Here is an 11,212-nt window from a genome sequence, read left to right as displayed (position 1 = left end):
AGGCGGCAAATCGTTCAAAAACTACAAGAAAAAATAAAGAAAATTAAATAGTTGCTGAGAAGAAGATATTCTACAACATACTAAAAGTTAACTTAAAGGTGAACCACTTGCAGACAAGATCCACGTGATGCTGGTTATTACAGGAGACTGGCTGGAGCCTCGCCATGCACAAGAACAAAGGACCTGGAACACAAGCACCGGTTGGTTTAAAGGTTTATTTTCAGGTGAGAAACCAACAGGTCAATAAAGGAATTTATTTTATTGCACTTTAAGCTTCCCTGCCACACAGTAAGAGGCATGGGACTTCAATTGGGTTCTTAAAGGGATACTGTGATCAAAATAACGGTATTGGTGCTGGCATTTAGGGGAAATGGGACTTGATTCAGTGTATTAACTGGGTAACAGTATTTTGTCTTAGTGATTTTATGAAAACTTGTCTATAAGGAAAGTCTATGACAGGCCATTATAAAGTCAACGGCCATATCTGCCATATTTGTCATACATTTTCCTCTGGGACATTTGCCTCGGTCTCAAATGAAAACCCCTGGGTGCCATAAGCTTCAGATACACGATAAAGAATAAGGATCCAATAGTGTTGATCCATGGTCTCTATTTAAAATCTTATGTGAAACCTTATGAAGGGTGGTAAGACTGATATGTTGCATCTGGCCTGTGATTCATCAGGCCAATCTGCAAATCTGCTCTCTACTCCACAATGTACACTGGTAACTGATACAACAGTATCCCTTTAAAGGAGAATTCAAGCCTTTAGCAAAAGAACCCGTACCCGCCAGCCCACGTAGACCCCCCCTTCCTCCTCCCAGGATTCAGGCATCTGAGTTCACCGCAGCCATCTACCGGGTCTTGGCGTCTTCTTCCTGCGCTTCTGCAATTTCCGTCCATTTCGGAGCTCCAACTGCGCATGTGCCGATTCGCCTTTCTCCGTCTCAGCTTACCGAAGACCCTGAAGATGGATGTATGAAACTCCGATGCCTGAATCTGCTCCGAGGGGTAAGTAAAAAGTTAGGGGTGTTTCCCCGGGGCGGCAGTTAGGCTGGGGGGAGGAGGCAGGGGGTCTATGTGGGGTTGTTTTGCTAAAGGGTTGAATTCTCCTTTAACATACAGAGCAGAGCCATCAAATGCATGGTCCTTCAGCTGTTTTCAACTAAAACCTTCAGCTGAAAGCTCTTCCAGGGATTCTGGGAATTGTAGTTCTCTGCACCTGGAAGGCTTGGAAATGCACCACCCTAAAGGTGACCATAGACGCACAGATAATATCGTATGAAACTAATTTTCATACAATATTCAGTGCGTGTATGGTGGGAAAAAAGCTGACCGATATCGGCAGAAGACTTGGATATCGGTCGGCTCGTCGATCGGGCTGGACTGAAAATTCTGATCCGGCACTTTTGAAGGCACCCAAACATCGGCCATTGTTAGTGCTGAATGGTCAGATACAGGTAGAATTCTATTGTTTCTTTCTGTATATCTGATGATTCAGCTCTACACGTGTGTATTGAAAGATCTTTTCCAAGAAAGATCTTAATTGTTATGTCTATGTCCTCCTTTAGTCTTTCAAAATAATATCTGCATAGAGAAAAAAAATACATTTCACCCCCCCCCACCATTTCAAGTAGTAATCATCCAGAAACACCCGAAAAGCAGCAATTTCTATACAGTAGGAAGTAGAATTTCTTTAGCAAATATAATAGACTCTATTATAGCACAACCGAGATATACAGAAGTCTTAATTACAGTCTCATGTAGAAATATGTACAATTATACCCAGTGCAGGGTATCACAGCAGCGCAATATTGAGGGTAAAGGAGGAGAGATGCAGAGTGCTACTATATACATTGCTCTACTTACCAGTCCCTAACCTGTAGTGTGTGTGTGTAGCAGCTGCGCCTGTATTACCCACAATTCCCTCCTCCTGCACTCGGCACCCCGTATACCATAGTCAGTAGTGATAAACCGCAGTGTCCCGCGCTCCTGTACCGCTCATTCGTCCGTTCAGTGCAAAAATCTGTTAAAATACGCCGTGGTGCAGAGGCCAAAATGGAGACATAATACCTGTTCAGTTTGTAACAATTGTTAACTCTTGAGTAGCCGCACAAGCCTGAAACGGACGCTATAGTTCAGCTATAGCACACCAGTCAGCCACATAAGGACGGCGGCATGTAACACCAACAGGTATCCGAGGAAAAGGTAACGGGTCTTCGACCTGCATGTCAACAGCTTGGAACAGTACAGGCTTCGACCTCGTAACCACCTCCGCAGAGAAAGTGCGCTTCCTTTCATCTAGGTGGAAAAAATAGAATAAATATAACATAGTACATAAACCATATAATAATAAGTTGCATGCGCTCAAACTCAATTCCCCCCTTCTGTGAAGTTAATTTAATAGGGCTAATTAATACCACTGCTCACCCTATAACTGGACGGGCCCAGGTGCAAATGCCCCGGACCTTTCGCTTAATAATCTACGTTCACAGGCGTTCTGTATTTGCAGGTCACTCGCCACTCGCAGCGCCCCGAACCCGCAGCTTAGGGAGACACGATAGTCAATGAAATTCTAAGGTTGCGCGCACTCTCACGGATCAGCAGACATTGGTGGTTTTAAAAGCCTTTATTTCCCCCCAAAAAATCACCTAACGCATTACGTGTGTCATCACACGTAATCATAGGCACCTATGACACATGAAACGTGTCAGGTGATTTTTTGGGGGGAAATAAAGCCATTTTAAAACCACCGATGTCTGCGGATCCGTGAGAGTGCTCGCAACATTGGAATCTTACATAGTACCTCAACATTTAGTACGAGATATTGGTCAGCGCTGCTGATTATTATTGTTAGGGTTTTGATGCCAGTTATGTCATCACTTACAGATGGCCCTTGATAGGAGCCCTCCCACTGTAGAATTTTAACTTTAATTGGGGCTTCCAACATAACTGATATGCAATCAATTTAAAGGATAGGTAAACCTTTAAAATAAGTAAATATAAAATTGATGAGGGGGCTATTCTAAGCACTTCTGCGGTGTACATCCATTATTCCAAGATATTACAGGATACATGTATTGGTAATATGAATTCAACAGCACCACCTGCCTGGTTATATTCTGACCAGTTTGACCACAAAGTAGTCAAGGAAGTTTTCAGGAGAAAGAGGCTGCTCTGATGTTCTTCTGCTTAGGAATAAAATGAGAAATCTTTCTCAAATCTTTCCTAAGCAGAAGAACATCAGAGAAGCCTCTTCCTTGACTACTTGGCGGTCAGACTGGCTGGAAACAGAGATCCCTTGTGTTGTTTGTGGAAAGGCCACCATGGCCCAGCCTAGGGCGGCAGGATTTTAGGGGGCGACATGCTGCCTAACCACACCCATATTGGTTCAAAAACACTGGGGATGCGCAGGAGAAACTACAGTTTTTTAAATTTCCCTTGCGCCAATCCCAATTTCTCAAAAATGTGCGCAAATAAAATGGAGGATATGGGGGTGACGATGACAGCAGGCCTAGGGGCGCCTGCTATGTAAAACCGTCCGGCCCAGGCCTAGGGCGGCAGGACTTTAAGGGCAGCATGCTGCCTAACCACACCCATATTGGTTCAGAAATACTGGGGATGCGCAGGAGAAACAATAGTTTTTTAAATTTCCCTTGTGCCAAGCCCAATTTCTCGAAAATTTGCGCGAATAAAATGGAGGGGACAGGGGCGATGAATGATAGCAGGCCTAGGGGCACCCACTATGTAAATCTGGCCCTGTATCTATATATAGATAGTCCAAACATATACTTTATAAAACACTTTATAGAACAGGCAAACAGCTACCCCTAAAATAATAACACATAATATTTGTGGAAGCCCATGTGTCTCCCTAAGCTTAAAGGGGAACTATCGCGGAATTTAAAATTTAATATAAGCTTCAGCATACTGAAATAAGAAGTTTTCTAAATATATTCAATTAAAAATTCTCTAGTGTTTCCTGAAAAAATCAAGTATATGTTCACTGTCCTCCCTCTCGGCATCGGTGTCTCTTCATGCAGGAGTTGGGTGTCAGATAATCAGTGACAGTTAGATCCAATATAACTTATAGGAGGGCTCCTTTTGCCTAGAAGATGTATTAGAGCTCACTCTATTAAACTCACCAGACATCATGTCTCTCTTTATGCAGGATTTGGCAGTTATTTTGTTAGATTTTGTTTGTACTGGAATCAGTTATTTGAGCGAGCTCTAATTCATCTGCCAGGAAATTAAGCCCCCCCCATAAGAAATATTGGCTGTAACTGTCAATGATTATCTGACCCCCAACTGCTGCATGAAGAGAGACAGATGCTGAGAGAGGGATAGTGAAAATAAACTATATTATTTCAGATACAATGCAGAATATTTAATTGATTGCATTTCAGTATGATGAAGCTTATATTAAATTTTCATTTTTTCGATAGTTCCCCTTTAACAACCCTAGAGAAAAGAATATTCCCCAGGTATCAAATGGAAATGATGTACATTCCGATGCAGCAGGTGCTCCCTTGGGATCGACTGTGTGTGTTTTACACTAACCTTTCTAACCACGACATGCTGTGTAGGATCGATTATCAACGCTTCCCGCTCATCCTCCGACTCCATCTGAAGAGAGAACTCGTATTCTCTGGGCGAAGGCTCTATTTCCAGGCTAGAATAAAACAGGCACAAGAAATAGTTCATCTCCAACTTGTGAGTGGGTTTGAAGCATCTGCTGTTCATTCACTGATCTTTTCTAATTCGGGATAAGAGGAGGAAATTTGGTGTAAAATCATAAAGCAGCCTCGGTTTTGTAAAAGTGCCAGGGAGACGAATGCCAAACTTGCATGCTAAGATCTGCTGTCTATTTTGTGGGTTCCTGAATAAACACATCTTTGGCTGATTCGGCAACATCGGGCCACACCACAATGACACAGTTTAGCCTTAAAATACGGTCACGCAAGCAATGCGTGTGGACTTCATTCATGCACCTTTGCCATTGAACACTTTCCTATTGGTGCAAATTCTATGTAATGTAATGTCATTTTTCCTGATTGGATATGGTTCTGTGTGATGTAATGTATTGCATTAGTTACTATTGGTTTGTATTTTTTTGTATTTAACTCGTTACTATTGGTTTGTATTTTTTTATTTGTGCAATGAGCCTCTCTTTGATTGGATGAAGCTCTGTGTGATGTAACTGGTGTCATTTTTATTGGTCGCAAACCCTTTTAAAAGATTGTATTGTGGGGAGACCAACAGCCTATGAGTAAGTGCCCATTTAGGCACAAAAAGCATTAAACTAATACAGATTTTTTAATTTTTTGGCTTCTGCTTTACTAGTAGTGGGTCTTTTCCCATTTGAATTTTTATTATACTCTCCAGAACAATTGGTAACCCTTGGACTGGGAATTCCCTGGGATGGGACCCCTATATAACCTTTTTCTGTTTATTTGATTTATGATTTTTGCACATAGAGCAGAGCCACACACCCCTGCTTATTTATCTATTTATTCAGGCAAACCCTAACAATGTTTTTATGAAACCAAAGGCTAATCAACTGACAATAGTGACCCATGGATGTGGACAATATAACACCAGTACCAGGAAGTCATTAGAACTACAGTTAAATGGCCACATGCCGGATGGGTTAATATGAACCCCCCAAACTCCAATTACATTTTCTCCTGTGGAAGAACGGGGTCATTAAAAAGTTGGGTATAACTGGTTCTAAATCAGCGTCTGGGTTGCAAAGCCAAGCCCCTGAGAATAAAGGGTAGGAAAAACTGCAGCAGAAAAAAAACATGTAGAGCAGACCTTTTATTCTGTTGCTCTGCAAGCTGCAGAGCATCTTCTGCCGCCTCTCTCCGTGTCCTTTCCTCTGCTAATCTCGCCGACAGATGTGACTGCTCTTGCTGAACGGTGTCGTACAGATGCTCACTCTCCACAAGCCTAGATTGAGCAAAATGCAGACAAAACACACAGAAATAGAATGTTGAGAGGAGTGTTTAAAGGAGAACTAAAAATGAATGTGGCTAAAAATGACATATTTTACATAGTGAACTTATTGCACCAGCCTAAAGTTTCAGCTTGTCAATAGCAGCAATGATCCAGGACTTCAAACTTGTCACAGGGGGTCACCATCTTGGAAAGTGTCTGTGACACTCACATGCTCAGTGGGCTCTGATTGGCTGTTGAGAAGCTAAGCTTAGGGCTCGTCACTAATTATCCAGCAGAAAATGAGGTTGGTCTGTAATATAAGCCGATGCTACAGGTTTGCTGATTATTAAATTCTGATGCTAATTGCACTGGTTTCTGTGCTGCCATGTAGTAATTATGTGTATTAATTACTAATCAGCCTTATATTGTGACATTTCTATTCTATGTGTACTGTATATTGTGAGTGGGTCCCTAAGCTCAGTAAGTGACAGCAGCACAGAGCATGTGCAGTGAATCAGCAGAAAAGAAGATGGGGAGCTACTGGGGCATCTTTGGAGACACAGATCTTTACTGCTAAAGGACTGTGGTTGTCTTGGGCTGGTACAGAAGACCAAAATATAATGTACAACATTTCTAGTCTACTTCTTTAGTTAAGCTTTAGTTCTCCTTTAAAGATGGTTATAGAAGAGCCAAAGCTGTGGTCATCACCTCATAGGCCAAACTGAGTAATAATGTGGATCAAACCAGACATGGAAGGGGGGTATCTTCCTTGATATGTTGAAGGCACAGCCTTGTGCTGAAGGGATATTATAGCAGACCAGAAGGAACACAGGCCAATTCTAATCCTATGGGAACATAGGTCTTTAGGCAAAAGGGTTAAAAACTGCTTGCACGTATTAGTGCTAGGGATGCACAGAATCCATTATTTTGGATTCTGCCGAACCCCTGAATCCTCCGCGAAAAATTCGACCGAATACCGAACCAAATCCTCATTTGCATATGCAAATTAGGGGTGGGAAGGGGGAAACATTTTTTACTTCCTTGTTTTGTGACAGAAAGTCAAACAATTTCCCTTCCCGCCCCTAATTTGCATATGCAAATTAATGTGGATCAAACCAGACATGCAAATTAGATTTCAGACTGGCTGGGCAGAAACGGATGAATCCTGGCCGAATCCCGAAACGAATCCTGGATTCGGTGCATCCCTAATTAGTGCTCAGATCCATGAATTTGCCACTTTCCCCCAAGGGAATGAGCGAGGAATTCTTGCACTAGTATTGTTATTCCTCCAACGTGTGGTAGGATGCTGGTAACCCTGCCACTCACTGAGTATCATTATTATACAAGAGAATGAAAGTGACAGCTTCATCCTATAATAGAATGACTGATTGGAGAAAGAAAGAGTATAAAGGTTCCCAAACCTTCTTCTTAAGTCAATCAGCTCAGAATCTTCTATTTCCACCAGGACACTTGTTCTCTCCTGCGGAGCACCAGGGGGGACTTCAGCCTGGATGTCACTCTGTGAATAACAAAATCAGGGTACAATTACCATTTAAAGTAACAGAGATTATATTTCTATTGCTTGGTTTTCTGATGCTGTTTTCTCTGCAAAACTGGTGCGCACAGGAAAAGACAAAGTTGGGTTTTGAACATAACTAGTTCTTCAACAAATAGCCCATAGCAATCAGTGATTGGCTTTTTTTCAGCCATCTGCTGGATGAAAAATGAAAGCAAACCTTTTGATTGGTTGCTATGGGTAACTGACAAGGTGCAAATGTGCCCAGTGTTTATAAATGAGCCCTACGGACACTGGATTCTGTGAAATCTAAAATGTATAATGTTGATGGAGGAACTAAAACAGCTATTCACATATATACCCTTTTGTTTGATGGTCTTTGGCGTGAGAGTGTAAATATAAACTAATATAACACTAATCAACTAGCACTACTGTGTTACCCTTCATCATCCTCATCACTCATCTACTTTTTGTTTTTTTCCCCATCACATCTCACTTTATGCCTTTCACTGTATTTTGTTATAATAACTATTCATTACTGTTTTGAAACTTTAGGGATAGGCGGTGATTGGAACATTTTATCTCTTACAACAACTGTTACCCGCACCCACTTGTCTTGGACTGGATGAGATGAGCAACGTTTTCCAAAACCATGGCCGAAAAAGACAACTAAATCCAGTCCTGAGTTTCAAACAGTGTCCCCAGTGGTGAAAATTAAAAAAAACACACATAATTGCTTAACTATTTTATAATATCAGAAGGACTTTAGGTTGGACGTCCCTGATTTATTGTTTTCCGATCCCCCATGAAGATAGAGCTCAGCTTTTCTAAATTGTAAGGGACCACTTTCTTCTTTAAAGAAGAAGGAAAGGTCTTTTTACCTGTGGATGCCAAAAGTTAGGTGCGAACAAGTGATCGCATGTACTTACCTGAAACCCGTTAACGGTGCACTTATCGGGAGAAAAGTGCACTGGCCCGGGATTCTTCCAGCGAGCATCACGGAGCAATCAGCTTCCAGCTTATTCTTTCTTCAAATATCCCGGGCCAGACACATGCGCAGTAGAATTACTTTTCGCTGTCACCACATGTGCAGCCGCAAGAAGAAGCTGGAAGACGATCGCTCAGAGGTGCTCGCTGGAAGAATCCCAGGCCGGTGCCGTTTTCTCCCGATAGGTGCACTGGCCTGGGGTTTCAGGTAAGTACATGTGATCACTTGGGGGTGCCTAACTTTTGGCACCTTCAAGTAGAGTTCTGCAGCGGGTCGGGTTACCCGGAAAAACCTGCGGCACCCTGAGGGTTGTACGTAGATGTTTCGGAAATGGGTATAGAAGCGGGTCGGCAGTTCTCCGGGTTTGTGGGTTGGGTTGCGGGTCTTCTCAATAGCGAGTTCGACTTTTTTTTTCTGATCACGCCTACTTCCCTGAATCAGTTGGACAGGCTGATACATTAGATAGCTTTAAGAAGGGATTGGGTAGCTTTTTAGCAAGTGAGGGAATACAGGGTTATGGGAAATAGCTCATAGTATATGTTGATCAAGGGACTAGTCCGAGTGCCATTTTGGAGTCAGGAAGGAATTTTCTCCCCCATCTGAGGCAAATTGGAGAGGCTTCGAATGAGTTTTTTTGCCTTTCCCTGGATCAACTAGCAGTTAGGCAGGTTATTTATATATTTATATATTAGATAGAAAGGTTGAACTTGATGGACGTGTGTCTTTTTTCAACCTAACTTACTATGTTACTGGTACAAGACAAATGCAAGGAAGCATATTAATATTTGCGACTGTTGTCATCATTATCTGTATGATTGGATGAGTAATGGAAGGACATCATGCATTTCTAATGAAACACACACCTAAATAAGACTTAACTTTTCCATCCCAGCCCTTACCTTTGTGCTATACGACGTGCTGGGAGCTAGAGAAGCGCCCTTCTGGATTTGGGAGAATTCGGCAATCTGGCGATCTTTCTCTGCAAGGCTCATATTATATTGATGTTGAAGGGTTTGCGCTTCAGTCACAAGCAGGTTCTTTTCAGATCTAAGGGAAAGTTTAATATTAAATGAAACAAGCGTGTTAAACAGATCTGCAAAAAATGCCCCAGAAGAATAGAATACAGGTATAATAGGCCACAAAGATTTTTAAGAACAGGCTGCAGAACATAATCGTTGCTGCTGGAGAAAACACCATGAGACATAGCCCTAAAAGCCTAAAAGCATTTGATTGTCTTTCCTTTGTATCATATTTTATACCAAACAGTTGATGACTGGATGAGTCTCCTCCCTGCAAGTCATCTCCCAGGTATTTACAGGTGATAGATCAAACATATAAAATATAGATAATATTTTGATAGGATCTGTGTGTGCGTGTGCAAAACAGATCATCCTAATTGCGGCAATTGAAAAGGCTGACATTACATGTATTCGGCTGCTTTATGAAGCTGTGCAGTTGGGGCAAAGGGAAAGGTCATTGCAATGTATTTCTTGGCTGATTGCAGCTATGGGGCTGAATCTATTGGAGATGGTTAAACTCATTGATTAAATGTCAATTTGCTGGTTTTGAAGATTTAAGGAAATGTTTTTTCAGCAATCATTAGGGCTGTTTCGGGTTTAGTTTTGACCTTTCCGAGAGATGAGCTTTCAAATGAATTTAAACATTTACTTGCCTTGAGATGGACAGTTAAAGGAAAACTATACCAAACAATGCAGGTCTCTATAAAAACATATTGCATGAAACAGCTCATATGTAAAACCCTGTTTTATGTAAATAAACCATTTTCATTATAGTTTTTTTTTTGTAGTATGTGGGTAATCATAAATAGAAATTTACCATTTTAAAAAATAAGGGCCATCCCATTGGATCCTATGATTCACAGTGCACACAAACAAACCATACTTCACATGAGCCAATTAACAGACAGAGTTCTGTCTTTTGCTTCCTACACTTCTTCCTGTTACAGTTAGAGCTGCAGTATTTCTGGTCAGGTGATCTCTGAGGCAGCGCAGAGGCCATCGTGAAATGATGGTTCAAGGCAAGAGATGTAAAAGGGCAATATTTACTTAAATATATACAGTATATACCAGCTTGGAAAGATTCTTTAATATGCCACATTGTTGCTTAAATATTCATTTTGGGGGTTTAGTTTTCATACTAAGTGATGGTGGTAGGAGCAGAGTAGACACCAGTAATAACAGGGCCCAAAACCATTATGTTTTGGGCCCTGTTAAGTTAGTGGTTAGTGTTCCCAGAAAACAAGCAGAATAGGATACCAATGTTCATGCATGGTCTGAGCTGCCTATTACACCCTAAGCCGTGGCGTATATTGACTGGGGTTCCCACTGTTGGTTCCCCTGGGTAGGAATGTGTCTTCACCTTAGCTCCGCCAGCTCACACTGGTAAGAGGTGATCTCTTGTTCTGTTTTTTCCTGGAAGCTTCTGACGTGCCACAGTTGTCGCTCGAGCTCCGCCACCTTCATTCTTAATTTTGTGCTTTCAGCTGCAGAATTGCTGCTTGACTCGGAAACCTGAATTTAAAAAAAAAATCATACAAACAGGATTTTAAAACAGCATGCTCTCACCTCTTTCTATTCCAGTAACTGCCAACCCTATCTTCATTGGTTAGGTAGAAACAGGGAAAAACTGTCCCAGGTCTATGAACCCCAAGCAACCAATCAGTACCTGAATAATCAAAACGCTCGATGTGTTGATGGAAAACCTTTACCCATTTCTACATAAGAAACGATCTCTACAGATGTAGCAAT

At 41.7% G+C, this 11,212-nt stretch overlaps 1 protein-coding gene across 7 annotated transcripts in view; it reads right to left on the bottom strand.

The window, feature by feature from the left end:
• Positions 1-201: 201 nt before the first annotated feature.
• The window catches only part of XB1001290.S (provisional ortholog of golgin B1 S homeolog), a 70,533-nt gene continuing 59,522 nt past the window's right edge, over positions 202-11,212 (bottom strand). For all 7 annotated transcript variants that reach the window (XM_041561933.1, XM_041561940.1, XM_041561935.1 and 4 more), the window contains 6 exons: positions 10,824-10,975; positions 9,344-9,491; positions 7,362-7,459; positions 5,818-5,952; positions 4,561-4,672; positions 202-2,301 (listed from right to left, as the gene is read on the bottom strand). In XM_041561933.1, the coding sequence (XP_041417867.1) occupies positions 2,143-2,301; positions 4,561-4,672; positions 5,818-5,952; positions 7,362-7,459; positions 9,344-9,491; positions 10,824-10,975 (804 nt within the window). In that variant the 3' untranslated portion in view covers positions 202-2,142. The remainder of the gene's footprint in view (positions 2,302-4,560; positions 4,673-5,817; positions 5,953-7,361; positions 7,460-9,343; positions 9,492-10,823; positions 10,976-11,212) is intronic.

The sequence above is a fragment of the Xenopus laevis genome, chromosome 4S (genome assembly GCF_017654675.1).
Source record: "Xenopus laevis strain J_2021 chromosome 4S, Xenopus_laevis_v10.1, whole genome shotgun sequence".
Taxonomy (NCBI): Eukaryota; Metazoa; Chordata; class Amphibia; order Anura; family Pipidae; genus Xenopus; species Xenopus laevis.
The sequence above is the reverse complement of the archived record's forward strand: the minus strand, read 5'-3'. Positions and strand labels throughout refer to the sequence as shown.